The 15,319-nt window shown below is 39.7% G+C and overlaps 1 protein-coding gene across 15 annotated transcripts in view; it reads left to right on the top strand.

The window, feature by feature from the left end:
* LOC307023165 (protein 4.1-like) overlaps nucleotides 1-15,319 on the top strand; it is a 196,965-nt gene that overhangs the window by 102,293 nt on the left and 79,353 nt on the right. For 12 of the 15 annotated variants that reach the window (XM_079656259.1, XM_079656257.1, XM_079656252.1 and 9 more), the window contains 4 exons: nucleotides 3,532-3,761; nucleotides 5,887-5,961; nucleotides 7,139-7,186; nucleotides 12,740-12,802. In XM_079656259.1, coding sequence (XP_079512385.1) covers nucleotides 3,532-3,761; nucleotides 5,887-5,961; nucleotides 7,139-7,186; nucleotides 12,740-12,802 — 416 coding nt within the window. The remainder of the gene's footprint in view (nucleotides 1-3,531; nucleotides 3,762-5,886; nucleotides 5,962-7,138; nucleotides 7,187-12,739; nucleotides 12,803-15,319) is intronic. The other 3 variants (XM_079656260.1, XM_079656261.1, XM_079656262.1) reach the window with 3 other exon arrangements.

Here is a 15,319-nt window from a genome sequence, read left to right as displayed (position 1 = left end):
ACATGTATAAACCATGTATTTAAAATATATTGCATCATTTTATGCATTTTTCAGAAAAGTGGTAGTTTGGTAAACAGTGACATCAACGACATGTCTGGTCTGTAAAATGCCCGAAAAGTAAAAGAATGGGAGATAAATATCCCAAAGTCTCCACATTTTATTATATTTTGAATGTGTTTCTGTTTCTCTTTCAGTTGAGACAGTGTAGATGAAGGATGTGTCAGGATGTAGAACTCTTGTGTGAACATTGGATAAAGCCAGGTTCATATTCTTGTTTCATGTTGTTGACATATTAGAGTCAAAGGTTTGCACAGAGCGAAATATCTTTGTGTTGCGCCATAAATCAGAAAATACTGCATTAAAAAAGTCATTTCCTGCATTTTTATACTGATAAAGTGTGATATAAATAATGTACAGGCTTTCAGATTGCTGTAGTTCACTAAACACATTAACGACATGTTTGGTGTTGAAAATGTCAGAAAAAGTGAAAGAATGGGAGATAAATATCCCCAAATCTCAAAATTGCATTATATTTTGTGTGTGTTTGTGGTCCTCTTTCTGTAGGATGCTTCCGGAAAAGACCAAACACTGGATGTCTTTCAGTCGCCAACATGTGTTTTCGAGACACTGATATTAACGGGGAAATCCTGCAGGACTCAAATGCCTCCTAGCGTTACCCCCGGTCTGCACGTTGTTTCTCTTTCAGAAACACAGAGGACTACTGTTTGTATGATGCGATCACGCTGCAAACGATGTCCACCAAAAGTTGAGTCCAGCGTCTATGGAGTGTCATTTTCATTTGTTATAGTTTGGGAAGATTGAAAATCGGTAGGGAAAGCCAGCTAAGTCGGTAGGCGGTAGAAACATGTCAAAAGCGGTAGACTACCGCCCAAATCGGTAGGGTTGGCATGTAGTATAGTATAAAATATATGGATATTAATTTCATGATAAACATTGTGGAACAATGATGAAAAATGTGAAAGGAAGTGGCGACGTAAAACTGACACAAAACAACAACAAACTTTTGCCGAGGCTATGGAGAGTTTCATCAGCAGCGGGTACAAACCACCAATGAGCGCTCAGCTCGAGATACCAGCGAGTCGAGAGAGTGAGTTATATCTGCATTTTCTCTTTTGAGAAGCCCCCACCCCCCATGTTGCAAACTCTTTGTTTAAAGCTAATTGGCCATCGGAATGTGTGGAGTAAGTCTCCCAAGGGGGATGCTCACATTCCACAGCTCCCCACCCTCCTGTGATCTCCCAACCCCCAGTCTGTAGGTTTGTGTTCGCTGCAGCATGTCTGTTAGGCCCCGCCCCCCGCACACAGAGAGATCGCTCTTCTGGAGTGAAGAGAGCGGAAATAATGATATTGCAAGTTAGAAACGTAAGATGCATTTTGACAGAGAAGATGGCCAGTCCGCCACTGCACCCAGCCCAGCCCACGTAAACTGTCAACGGGGGGAGCCTCGCTGCTGGGGGAACGGTGGACCTAGTGTCCCGACCGAAGTGGGAATAATAACAATAATCCATGCATTTTATCCATTAATTTCCCTAACATTGTGGTAAAAAAACTACACGTTTAATCCATGTTGGTGTACTACAACTACAAAAAGCATCGGTTTGTTTTCTGATCAGGAAATGCAGACCGGCTCAAACAAACGATTTTTAAATCATCTTCCTCACGATCATTGAATGTATCATATGTTCGCCGAATTGACATGAAAGCACTAATAAATGTAGTTTCATCCACTTGAGTTTACAACTACAAAAATAATCGATTTGTTTTTATATCACATCCTACGGGAGGAAATTCAGCAGCTCTCACTACCGATTTTTAATCCTAATTTAATCATCATCTTCACCACGATCATTTATGTTTATGTTCCCCGAATTGACATGAAAGCAATGACAAATATGAATATACTGTAGTCAACTTCATTAAAACGTTATTGACGTGCCTAAACTCAGTAATTCACTATTTCTACGCATGACAACAAACTGTCCGTGTTTGGTTCTCTCGCCGCACGGTGAAGCGTTCCCGCATTGACGTCACTTCCGGCTTCCCCCAAAACTTCAAAATGAGTCGAAGGAATTTCCCCGCAATGTTCGAAATTATTGATATTTATCGGAAAGGTATCGCACCTTCTTTTTTAAACTGACGGTTCGAGATGACTAGTAGCCCAATATTTCATTGCACAACAGTTGTTCGGATGCTGTCACAGGCTCTTTAAACTGTCGCACTTTCTGTTGTTTCTATCGCGCATTGCCGGTATGAAAGGGTCTGTGCCGGAAATATCAAACATTTAATAAAAGTGAAAAACAATGAACAAGACTTAACGTATTGATAATAATTAATTATATTTATTCCGTTTGGATGTAGGATTTTTGACTTTGTTTAGAGCAGCAGTGATCTTCAGCAGAGAGCTAAGCGCTGTCAGACCGGACCTAACCCTGAAAAGTATTATCATCTGAAATTAATCATTATGTTATTCATATTAAATACATATTGTATTTTTACAACTTGTATTTAGAAATACTCTGTTGTAATTATTGATTCATAAATGTGTTCATCCATTCAATGTGGCATCTGCTATAATGGGGTTAATGTATGATATTACTTAATAATACAATACATTATAATATATGATATGATAATTATATTTGAGTTTTATTCATTTCTTATTTCATAGTTTCTCATTATTATTATTTTTATCGCTCATCTTATTTTTGATTTTATTAATCTGTGTGAATCTGTGCTATCCCGTTTTTCACTCTTACCCTGTTGCTGTTTGAAGTACTGAATTTCCCCACGGGGATTAATAAAGGTCCATTTTATCTTATCTTAATGTATAAATTGATTTACTTCAATCTACTATACTATGTAAAAACACCCCAACAATATTACAAAAAATATACTGCATAAAGCAAACTCTATACTTTATTTGATCTAAAATATTGATGTTTTTTCATGATAGTAGCCTGTGAAAACCATAACAAATAAGTGATTAAATGCTACAGTATTCAACAAACACAACTGCAGAGCTGCAAACATTGCAAACAGACTAAGTTCTACAACACCCAGTTGTCTTTGTGTATTTGTGAATGAAGCGCCATCTCATGGTTAAATCCTGTAATTGAACAAATGGGGAAATTTGGCAACGCCCTCTAACAATTTGGCAACACCCCCAGCCACTGGGATCCGCTGGGCTTTTGACTGAGACACACCCATGTGAGTCCTACCTGGAGTGCTACATCTGTATCACAACTTTTATAATGGAGGATATGTTGGCTATTTGATATTTGTTTGACATTGCTCTCTTACCTCCTTTATCATTAAACCCGACAGAAAGGTTCTTGCACTCACACTTATGAAGAAGAAATGGACTTCAAACACCAAAGTCAGAGAGTTGCGTTCATAAATCCACAGGAAGACAGCATGATAAAATGAGTTAACGTTTTTTTTCGTCATATTTGCAGAGCATAATTGATCTTCTGTTAAAGTGACCACATTGTCTCACTCCCTCCTTTCCAGCCATGGCCTCCACTCCCGACAATAAATCCTCTCGCCCTGTCAGCGCCCCCGTCATGTCCCCGGTGTCTCCAGGGGTCACCACTTCCTCTCCGATGCTGCCCCCCCTGCTGTGCTCCGACCACCGTGAGGGCTCTACACCTAAAGGCCACCGCTCCGCACACAGGAAGGGGGAGAGTCAGCATGCGGAGCACACCAAGAGCCACAGACCAGAGTCCACTCCAGAGATCAAGGTAGCTCACACACTCCTCTACATCACAACAAGGGCAGGTTACACAGTGACAATATATTTAGAAACCATGGAAGAGGCCACAAGGAAGAGCTTATTAATAAAGAGATATAGATTGTTGTCAAAGTAAATAGTATATCATCAGAACAGGGCTGCACAATCTGGCAAAAATAATATTAAGACGCATTATTTTGATAAATATTGCCATTGAATACATAACTTTATAACGATATTAGAGGGAATAACCTTTTTCGAATATATCAAAATGATCAATGAGGATCTGTACCAAACCAGGATTTTTTCAGAGCCAGGGAATTGTCTTAAGCTGCCCATATTGAGTGGTATTTTTTTACATATTGTGTTTACTGTGATTTTGCACTTCGCACATTGCGATTTCGATACAATTTAAATTGTGCAGCCATAGATGAAAATATATAATTTTCTTTCTATACGTGCACACTGTATGAGTGTCATGTCAGAAGTAGAGGAACCCTGAACAGAAGCCTGCGTCATCAGAAAATATATTCCTTGTCTCTTAAGTCAGATAAAGTAACTGCATGGGAGCTACAGTTTCTGCAGCTCCTTGAGTTACAGAGAGGCTGACACAGGAGGCTAGCTCTGAAGCTTGGTTAGCAAGTATTCTCCCTGTCTTAGCTTTAAAGTAAGTTTTTTTGGGTTCTAATCCGTCCACTGTATTTATCCTCTCTTAGTAAGTACAAGCTAGTGGCCAAACTAACAAAACTAATTTTGAAATAATTCTTCATTGCTAAAGAATGTTGAACGGTCACTTTAAGTGTTCATATGGAGCCTATATACACTGTTGTGTATGATGTGTTTTGATAGTTAGACGGCAGAAGTGCGGCTAACTGTGGCAACATAATGTAGCTGTTAGTGTAACACAAAGTGCATCCACCAAAGCTTTAAAGAGCAACTTGCAGGTTACTACATTTATGCTTAACCTTGCCTGAAAATTAGAATTAAAAATGTTAAAGCAGGATTTGATATGTTTTACAAGACATAAGGGTAGGAATTCAGAGGAAAAGGAGACGTTTTGAGCTCTGCTACTTAAAACTGCTTTTTTTAACGTCATACGTCAAACGCGTCATATTACTTCACATGGGGGAGCAACTTTCTCGGACTCGTTCTCTGCCCAATCTGCGGTAGTAGTTTGTAGTTGGTTTGAGCGGTTGTGATTTAGTGAGCTGGTATTGTTTCGGTAATTTTACATTGCATTTCACCATTTGTAATCATGGTGAGCTTGTGTTTGTGCAGGTTGCACAAACTCGAGCCTGTCAGGACATCGAGTCCACAGTTTCCCTCTCGGGAAAAGGACCGGAGCTAGCGTTTGTTCCTGGGTGCGTTGTGCATCCACCTCCCTGCAGCACATACTCTCCACAGCTTTATCAGGAAACCGTATTACATCTCTCTCCCCCCCTTCGCTGCTCTCTCTCTCTCTCCCCTCCGGTACACGGCACCGTAAGATGCACGAGATACGGCTGATACTTGCGCATTAGTTTCTGTTATGGATCAGTCCTGCCAGTAACGTTACTATATTATCAATACTACTTTAGTTATAGCCTGATATATGATTGCTAACTTTACAATGTTGTGATGTGACTGACGTTAGCTAACATTAACTGTAGCTAACGCTGGTCAATCACCAAGACAGCTGCTCTGTTCTCCACTGGTTCTCCACACACCAAAGCTCCATTGGCTGCTCCTGGTCTCTTGGACGTATAACAGGCTCATAATTATAATCATATGCATTCGAATATCTATTTTCAACCTCTTCTTTGTCAAAACTAGCATTGTGATCCATGTTTATTCATACGTTAGACCGGCCGCTCTCCCCCATGTTACGGGAGGTCACGTGCGGAGGCTTTTTTATGCGGAAGTGAAAATGTCTTACTAAAACGACGCCAGATGTCACTGTAGTGTATATTTCTGTATATCTTTTTGAAAATCTAGTGTATTCATCATTTTCCGACAAATGTATTCACTGGTGTCTCTAACCTGCAAGTTGCTCTTTAACGTTTTTTGTTTTTTTTATCTAAACAGATGTGTGTAATGTTTTAGCCCTGGTTGTACTTGGACTTGGTGTTGATGTGTGAGCTTTGTCTGTGCACCAGACATTCACCAGGAGAGAGTGGAGGCACTCCCCCTCTGTGACCAACGCCAAAGGGGACAGAGAGAAAAAGAGCCAGGTTTGTTTGCCTGAAGCATGCTCACACTGAACCAGTTGGAACATAATCTAAACAGACATGTATTCACAAAACATCATGCACTATGACTTGAAGAGTAAGAAAGGATGAAATAAGAAAGTTACTAAGTTGTTCATGATATGTCCAATACATATAGCTGTTTCTATTTACTGTAAATTGAATGCAGAAAGAATCAGGACTTCATTTAATAAGCCAGTCCCCCTGTTTTCTGCATCTGTTTTAATGCAAACTCAACACTTCTTCCATGCTGAGAAAGTCAGTATAATGTACTGTACATTTCCATAGCTGTAATTCAATCAATACAACAGTTGTTTTATACTAATTTCTCAGTAATTATCTCCAGTTGCTGTTATTTTGCTGTTTTTGTATCAGTTATACGACCATTGATGGAACACAACAGTTACTAAAAAGAAATGTCACATTAAAAGTTCCAGTGGCACAAACTGAATATTTTATCCCTTTCTTAGATCAAGTCAGCAATTTTGATATCACTACGATTAATGTAATGTATATCACAATATTGTGGTGATACCTTTACTGGAGCTAAATCACATTTATGTTAAATAATGGAAACATTTAATATCGCCTAAAATCTCACCTGACTGTTGATAAGCAATATTGTTTACAATGTCCTAAATGGTAGCTACCATATTATAAGCAGTGGTAAAACCTTTGATGGCTGACCAAATTATGCTGACTCATGGTTACGTGATATTACCCTGTCCTATTTCATAGAAATCTTTTAAAGTGACATTTTTGCAGTAATTAGGTAGGTTGGTTTTACTGACAGTAGCTCAACACCGATCAATATCAAGTTACTCAAATTAAAGTAAATTAAAACAGTATACTTCCTTAAAATGTTTAATGCTAGAGTGATGTGAAATTAGCCTTTATGCTGAATTCACCAGGAGATATATTTGAATAGCTTATGTTTTTCTTTAAGAACTTTATTTGTTCATGTTATGTTAACCACCTAGCCGGCATTTTTATATTGGATTTTACTGGAGAATTGATGGTGCACAACTTGAATTTTATTGCATGATCATCAGTTTTTGACTAAAACAGAGTCAACTATTTTGCGAAGTCTTTCATACTTCCAAACCTGCATTTTTACTAAACAATACCTGAACATAATATGTGTCTTCCCTCGGTGGAGCAGCACTCTCCTAAGGACAAAGCAAAGACGGAGGTGGTGCGAGTGAGGAAGGTTAGCATGTCGCTGGTTCTGCCGACTCACCATCGCATCCCTTTATCACTGATATGCTTTTGTTTCCGACAGTGCTGCTTTCCACTGCAGAGCGCTGTAATCCTTTGATTGCTTTATGATTTCCGCTGCTTGTCTTTCTGTGAAGGCTTGTTCATGTCCAATCAGCTCTACAAAAACTGGGAATAAGGAGAAATCAATCCATTGTGCAAAATATCATTTGGGGACTGTCACTCCATGCAGCACAACAAAAAAAAGCCTTTTTCTTGTACACAACGTGCTTTCTCCATCTCCAGAAGCAAACATGTTGCTATGATGTTTAAAAATAGCTTTGTAAGAGGGAGGACAGGTTTAGTTGTTACTTATCTCTGTTTAAGAAAAGCCTTTTCTGCTGAGTCATGCAATCCATGATTTTGCATCCATTTTTTTTGTGATGATTGTGAACAAAGTTGGGAACAGGTTCCCTCTTTTCAAAGTCATTTTTTCCTTTAAATGTACTTTTGGCTAGAAGTAAGGTTGTGATTAACAAAAGTTTTCACGTTTTTGTTTTACGACATTAAATACATCAGTAAATATCTCACTTTGCTCTAACAAATGACTAAATTAGATCACTAAACGTCATCATAAAACCTTAGCCGCCTTTAGCTTAGCGGTGGGGATGTGAAGTCATGTGACCGTGATTTAGTTCCTTTACAGCCTGATGTTAGCTTTACACCTCTAGCGATAGCATTTACGCTTCAAATATCATAAAGTAGTGTTAATATGTGAAGATTATCCTGCTGATCAAAACGTGATAGTATTGTAAACGTGTGTTTGCCACAGAGCTTACTTTCTGGAATATTGAAAAATCCAATTGAAAAATCCCACTGGCTTTTTGTCGAAGGGAAACCTCAGAGCTATCTTCCAGGTCATTCTACAAAAATACGTCATCACTGTGACACTCTAGTGCAGGGGTTCCCAACCTTTTTCACCCAGGGCCCCCCTAAATGACTCCTGTTGGAATTTGCGACCCCCCAAAACTTTGAAACTTTAATTATCGCTGTTGCTGATCTGCCCCCCTGCCCGATCTGTACTGTGCATGTGCGAGATGGTCTGCCATACTGGACAACTCCGTACGGCAACCCAACTAGGACACTTGACACAGTGGCGTTTGGCAAAGCACAAAAAGAAAATGGATTTAACTTCTGTTTGGCAGTTATCATACTGAATAAATATTTACTGTGAATGTATGCAAAAATGTATGGCATATAGCTGTCTAACAGAAGTTAAATCTATGTTTCACTTATTCTGACAATGTACTTAACCCCAAATAAAAGAACCCAATAAAAAGAGTTGTTAAATAAAAGTGAAGTCACGTTGTCATAACAATAACTCATCTCTCCCGGTTTTTTTGTGTTCTTTTTCTGCTTTGCCAAACGCCACTGTGTGAAGTGTCCTATTACAGTTGCCGTATGTAGTTGTCCAGTATGGCGGACCATCTCGCACATGCGCAGTACAGATCGGGCAGGGGGGCAGATCGGGTAGTGACAGCCGTGCCTGGTAACAGCGGAAAGTTTAAAAGTCTCAAAAATGCTACAACTACTGTCACAAACTGGATGAATGTGAAGTATTTCATTAAAGGAGGATGAAAGCGTAATGAAGGAGCACTATTGGAGTGACTTTATTGGTTATTGGACTCAGGATTAATGAATTTGGATGCCCGCTGTATCAAGAAATTAAAGGACGGTGCAAGTGGAAACAATTCACAAAGGGATTCAACTGTTTAAAACACATGCTCAAAGTAAGCCGGATTTTGGTGATGTGTTTATGTGGATTAAAAAATCGTAAATAATCTACAAAATGGAGGAGACCAATCTGATCGGAGCAACTGTGACAAATAATCCAACTGAAACCGGCACTTTACGCGCAGAAGAAACATTTATATTAAAGAAAAAATGATACATTTCTGTCTTTGTATGCTTTTATTAGCTACTAACTTGCAAATGTATGCATCATATTTATTTCAAATGTCGAAGAACAGGACACTTCAAAAGAATATACTATGTCTCATAAATAAAGGGTAATATGGTTGCATAGGCCTGTATAAAAAAAATGAAAAACTGGCATATTAAACAGGTAAATCAAATGCTTGTCTGCCATGGAACAGGTAGCAGAGAGAAGACGAGGTTCAAGTAGGTTCATTAATGTGAACCTTGGGCTTGCACGCCCGCAGCCAGGGATGGAATGTCCGGTGTAATGTGAGTGACAGCCAGTCTAAAGTCGTTGTGAACGTCCAGTGTGTTGCGTGCTTTTGTCTTGATGGCAACAAGTGCGCTGAAGGCTGTTTCTGATAGATATGTCGTACTGAATGGGAGTATAATCCTGGTCGTGGCATGCAGTGTGATCTTTGGAGCGAGGCTTGGTCCTTTGAGAATCCCAAACTTTTTGAATCCTTTTTCCTGGAAGTATTTCTTTGACAGCGAGTCAGCTTGGATGTCGGTGAGCTCATCTTCGCAATCCAGGTATTCCACATCCTCAACTTTGGCAATAAAGGGATCTAAAACCCACAATTCCTTGGAGACATACTCGTCTATGTCAGCGAACCGTGATTGCATTTCCGTTTGCAGTGCGTTCATATGGCGGATGAACTCGCGACGTACAGACACAGGCACCGTTTCAGGATTGTTTTGGGATTGTTTCAGCAGTAGTGGAAACTGTTGCAGCTCCCCCCTCTCCATTTTCCCGACCCTGTACTCCAGTTTGCGCACAAATGCATCATTGGAGAATGTTGGACTCCACGCCTTGCAGACGCTTGTTTGTTTCATTGTAGAGACTGAAGGTGTCGGCCAGATATACTGTTTTAATCCAGAATGACTCAGTCACTTGCTCTGACAGTGCGCGGTTACGAGTTTGTAGAAACTCTTCAATTTTTTCCTTCAGTTCTACAAAGCGTGCCAGCACTCGGCCGCGTGAGAGCCAGCGCACCTCGGTGTGCAGGAAGAGGGTTTGGCGCGCTTCATCCTCGCACAAGTCTGCGAATAGACGCTTGTTGGTGGGGGGACTTTTGATGAAATTGACTATTTTAATAACAGTTGAGAGTGTTTCGCTGAGGTCTTCTGACAGTTTATTGCTGGCCAGGGCCTGGCGATGTATCACACAGTGAAATATTGTGCAGTGTGGGGCCTTTTCTTTCAAGCGACTGTTAAATCCCTTGTTTTTCCCCATCATTGAGGCAGCTCCGTCTGTGCAACATGCAACTAAATTCTCATAGGAAAGCTTGTGGGATGAGAGGTAAGAATCCACTGCAGTAAAAATGTCCTCACCCCGAGTGGTAGTGGTAAGGTTGACTGACATAAGAATGTCCTGCTTCAAATCTTCCCCATCGATATATTGCACATAAACGATCAGCACAGCCTCGTCTGCTACAGTTGTGGTTTCATCAAGTTGTATGGCAAATGGCCCCTTTCCAAGCTTTTCGAGCAGCTGCAGCTCGCAGTTACTTGCCATCTTCTCAATTCTGTCTTTCACCGTATTGTTTGCCAGTGGTACAGTTTTTAGCTTCTCCGCCACCTGCGGGCCGCACAGTTTCTCAGCCATCTTAATGCAAGCTGGCTTAATGAGCTGCTCTGCAATGTTGTGCGGTTTCTTTGCCTTTGCTATTAAAAGTGCACATTCAAAAGAGGCCTCGCTGCCAGCCCTAACAAACGCTGTTCTAATATCCATTGGCTTGTTTGCCTTTGCAAGGTGTTGTTTCTTTATGAAAAAGTCCCGATCACGCCCGAATGTTTCTGGGTGCATGGTCTGTTGGTGTCTCTTCATTTTGCTGGGTTTCATGCTTTCGTTGGCTAGCTTCTCTCTGCATATCACACACTCTGGGCGGGTTTTGTCCGTTCCCTCCATGAAACCGAAGTTAAGATAGCTCTCTAGGTAGGTCCTCATTTTCTTTTTGATTGCAGATGAGCTGTCATCTCCTTTACGTTTTTCAGACATTTTTAGACAAAAATATTCACCTTATGAAGTTGGTCGCTAGCTAGCAAGCGCAGCAAACTGTTATTATTATGAAAGCTGACACAGTAACGTCAATGTTGGCGCCAATCGGAGGAGTATCAGATGAATTTTTTGAATTTTAATTTTAGTTAATCAATTAATTTCTATATTTTATTGTAATATAGACAAGGCTTTTAGCGGTAATCATGTATTGCGTTACAATATGTAAAAAAAATGATATGTAAAAAAAAAAATGATATGTAATTTTTTTATTTTTTTTATTCTAAATATGATATTAGGCCTCAAATCATCTGAGGTCTGGCGCCCCCCCTGCGATCTTTGGCGACCCCCCAAGGGGGTCGCGACCCCCAGGTTGGGAACCACTGTGGACTATGAACACGACTCCAAGTGAATGCTAATGTTGCTCTGTTCCTGCTGGATGTGTAAATATTCAACTGTTTAAATTATTCAGTTTACCAGCTCTCAAGGTGAGACTATGCTGATTTAAATATGGCAGTAAGGTCAATCGTGCACGTATATTGAAGTGTAAAAATAGTATGATAAAAGGTGAATTCCTGAAGTGACAGGCACACAGCCCTGCTCCTTGTCCTGCTCAGTGCCCTGCAGCAGCCTTTGCATGCATTATGTGACTTCCTCTCACAGGCCCAATCCCAAATCACCCCCTCGACCCTACCCCTCCGTGACAGAGTGAACTCCGTCTGTAGCCACACTCGCAGCTCAACGAGGCTCCCTCCTGTCAGATGGAGGGAGTAAATACAGCAGCAAGCTTTGGGACAAACTCCCCTCTCTCCGGCAGAAACAGGAAATGCCGTAAATGTATGTCACAATGGTTTCAAATCAGCATCTCTTAGACAAAAAATGTAAATTAATAACTCAAATAGAACTCCATACATATTTCATTGCGTTACTTTTTTGTAAAGCTCTTTTAGTTTTAAACCTGATGTTTATAAGCTTCTTAGTTTTTGCAACAGTCTGTAAATATACACAACTTTATAATAAAATGGACACATTTACCTTTTTCTAGACTAAACACAGGTATGATCCTAAGTTAAAAACATATGAGGTTATCATGAGGTTGTTAACATCGCAGTTTATCAGTGGATGTTTGCTGGAACTACTTGTAAACAGCGTGTTTCCTGACGGACACACACAGCGTGACTCCGGTCAGGTAGAGACCGGTCTCAAGTCAGCACCGCTGCAGACTCGCTGTTTGAGGGCTTGATAGCCCACTCCCCCTCCACACCGCTCCACACTCGTTGGTTTGGAACAGCCCTCAATATAGCGGACCGTCCACGTGAACGCGCAACGGAGGGGTAGGGTGTAGGGCGTGGTTTGGGATTGGGCCACAGTGTGTATGGCTGGCTTCACACACACCAGCTGTGTGTTTATCCTAACTTTCCCTCACTGAGCTGGGCACATTGGAACTGCAACCCCCATAGATCTTTTATTTTATGTGATTCATGTCATTGCCCTGGTCAGTGCTGCTCATTGCAAATGAAATATTCAAATGTTTGAATGAATTGTGCAATATTTCCAACCAGCTCTCCCCTTTTTCCTGATTTTCCACAGAAAAGAGCTAAGAAACTTGAGGGTGAAACTCTTTATATCAGACATAGCAATTTAATGTTGGAGGTTTGTATCTTCATTCTTCAGATCTCTGTTTGCTGTCACGTTTTTCTGCTTGCATGGCTGCTGTGCTTCCTTTTGCTTTGACACCAATGTTTCTTTTTTTTGCCTTGTTTCAGCTTAACCCTTACCGCTTGGCATGCACTATTTTTCTCTCTGATGCAAGTAGCTTCACTTCACTTCAACATTATTGTTGTTTTTCCATATTTCATTGTATAATACAGTATATGATTGGGAAAGGTCAAAGTTTAACCTGGTACTGCAGCTTGGCTGTTGGGACTGGACTCACAACACAATGCTGTTGCAGTTGAAATACTTATATGACTGTTTACAAGAGAAAAACATGCCCTTCATCTGTCTGTAGGAAATATATCAAAGCACATCTTAGTCAAAAAACATACATATTCAAAAGTGTATGGTCCAGATGTGATACATGCGTTTATTATGGTGTGATTAGTTTTAGACAAATACAATGAAATGAACTCTTACTGATGATTGGCATAGAATGGAAACATAATAATAATTAGAAGAAGAAAGAAACAATATATATATATATATATATATATAATACAAATGATTCCAATAATAAAATGTTGTATTTATAAGGCACAACAAGTGTTTCAGTGCAATTATAAAATAGTAAGCTCTGCTTTATGAATCCATTTTATATTTGCCAGGATCTAGTCTAAAACTGTTACATTCTTCCTCTGAAATTCCTCTGAGAATTAGGAAGCTTTTCAAACACGGACGCAGGCCTCTATTGGAGACAAATATATATGTGTATATGTCTTCTGTTATACAGTATGTAGTATAACAGACTTAATAAAAGGTGTGTTTGTAGGATACCTACATTTGAGCTTTTTCAGCTTTGAAATGTCAAAATGTCTGACGTCCATTTGACAGAGAAGATACAAATAAATAAATGACTTGTTTGTTCTTTCCCAGTCGTGTATCTGTCAGTGAGCTAACTAACCGATTCTGGACCCTGCTGTAGTTTCTCATGTTCCTCATGGTTACTGAACTCTCCCACTTTCATTCATTTACTTCATGATCACCATTCGCTTGCAAAGTGTTTACTGTCTGTGAACTGTTGTTGCTCTCAGTACTGTGACCACTGTTCCATCATGTGCTGGCTTTATATCAATTCCGAGGAGGGGTTGGACATGTTAACATTGCAGCTTTGTATATCGTTTAATAAATTAACCCCTAATATTAGCTCCATAACACGGCAATAATATGCACAATTCCACCAAAGTGCTAAAACTCTCAGAGTGGGTCAACATAACTCTGCTATAATGTTCACATATGGTGTCTGTAGCTCAGGTTACGTATTGTAACCCTAGTTCTATAAGCAAATACAGTATAGAAGGGTAACAGTCAGTTGCGTAGCTGCCTTTGGGTGCACACAGATTTTGGTAGACTTGTCCTGATTGGCCGGCTACATCTATGCAATTACAGTGAGACGAGTGCATGTGATTGAGTATTACCCAAAGAGTCCAATAGAGGGTGCATGTTACCCACATTTGTGTCTACTGTAGCACTCATGTTAACCTATAATGTAACTATGTTAGTTTGTTATTGGACTGTGTCACCATACAGAGAAGTCTTTGTCAAAACATCAACACTGTAACATATTCACTTTCTGTGGATTATATTAGAACTTTTATTTTTAAATCTAAGTTTAGCTTTTAAGTTTACACACATTGTACCTTAAAGCCCCTAGTTTTGTTTTCAACATCTAAAAGGTACCTCGGTCTGCTTCTGATATGACATGTCAGCCCCCTCTTCATGTGTCAGTACTGTATGTGTTTGCTTCTTCAATTCTGCCTGCCGACTATCATACTGTATATGGTATACTAAAATATGCAGTAGTTTACCCACTATCAAACAGTTTATTCACATTTAAAAAGACGTTTAATAGCTTTCCAACCATTACAGCCTGCAGGGCAGACCCGTTTTCTCTATGAGTCCGGTACTCACACAGAGCACATGTTAGCTGAGCTTAGCTAACAGCTATGCACCTGCTTCTCGCTTAAAGATAGCATGCCGAGCATCTGAACTGTAAGTGAAGGAAAAATATGTATGATTTACTATTCCATGAGGAGTCTGCACACTGATTACTGCAAAATATCCTACATTTCTTCAAGATCCTCTCAAGGTCAACATTAATGTGATTAAAGGTGGCTGTATACAGGGCGGTCTAAGACATTACCCAACCCATCAAGAATGTCCTCATTGTGTATCTTTTATTGGAAAATATATTCACAGTTTTTTGCTGATTGGCCTCAAAGTAATACAAATAATGAGCTCAGCAAACAGAAAGCTTACCTTTAGGGAATGTGTGTATGATTCAGCCACAATTATTAAAAAAGAATGCACACCAATTTAGCTTTAACCATAGTATTTAATAATAATGTTATATATTAGTGCTCCTGTTTTGGTTAAGTTAACACTAAAATATGTTGCTAGCAATACATAAATACATGTTTTTGCAAAGTATATTAAATAATAAAACTGCACCAA

This window comes from Notothenia rossii (assembly GCF_949606895.1).
Source record: "Notothenia rossii genome assembly, chromosome: 10".
NCBI lineage: Eukaryota > Metazoa > Chordata > Actinopteri > Perciformes > Nototheniidae > Notothenia > Notothenia rossii.
The sequence above is the reverse complement of the archived record's forward strand: the minus strand, read 5'-3'. Positions and strand labels throughout refer to the sequence as shown.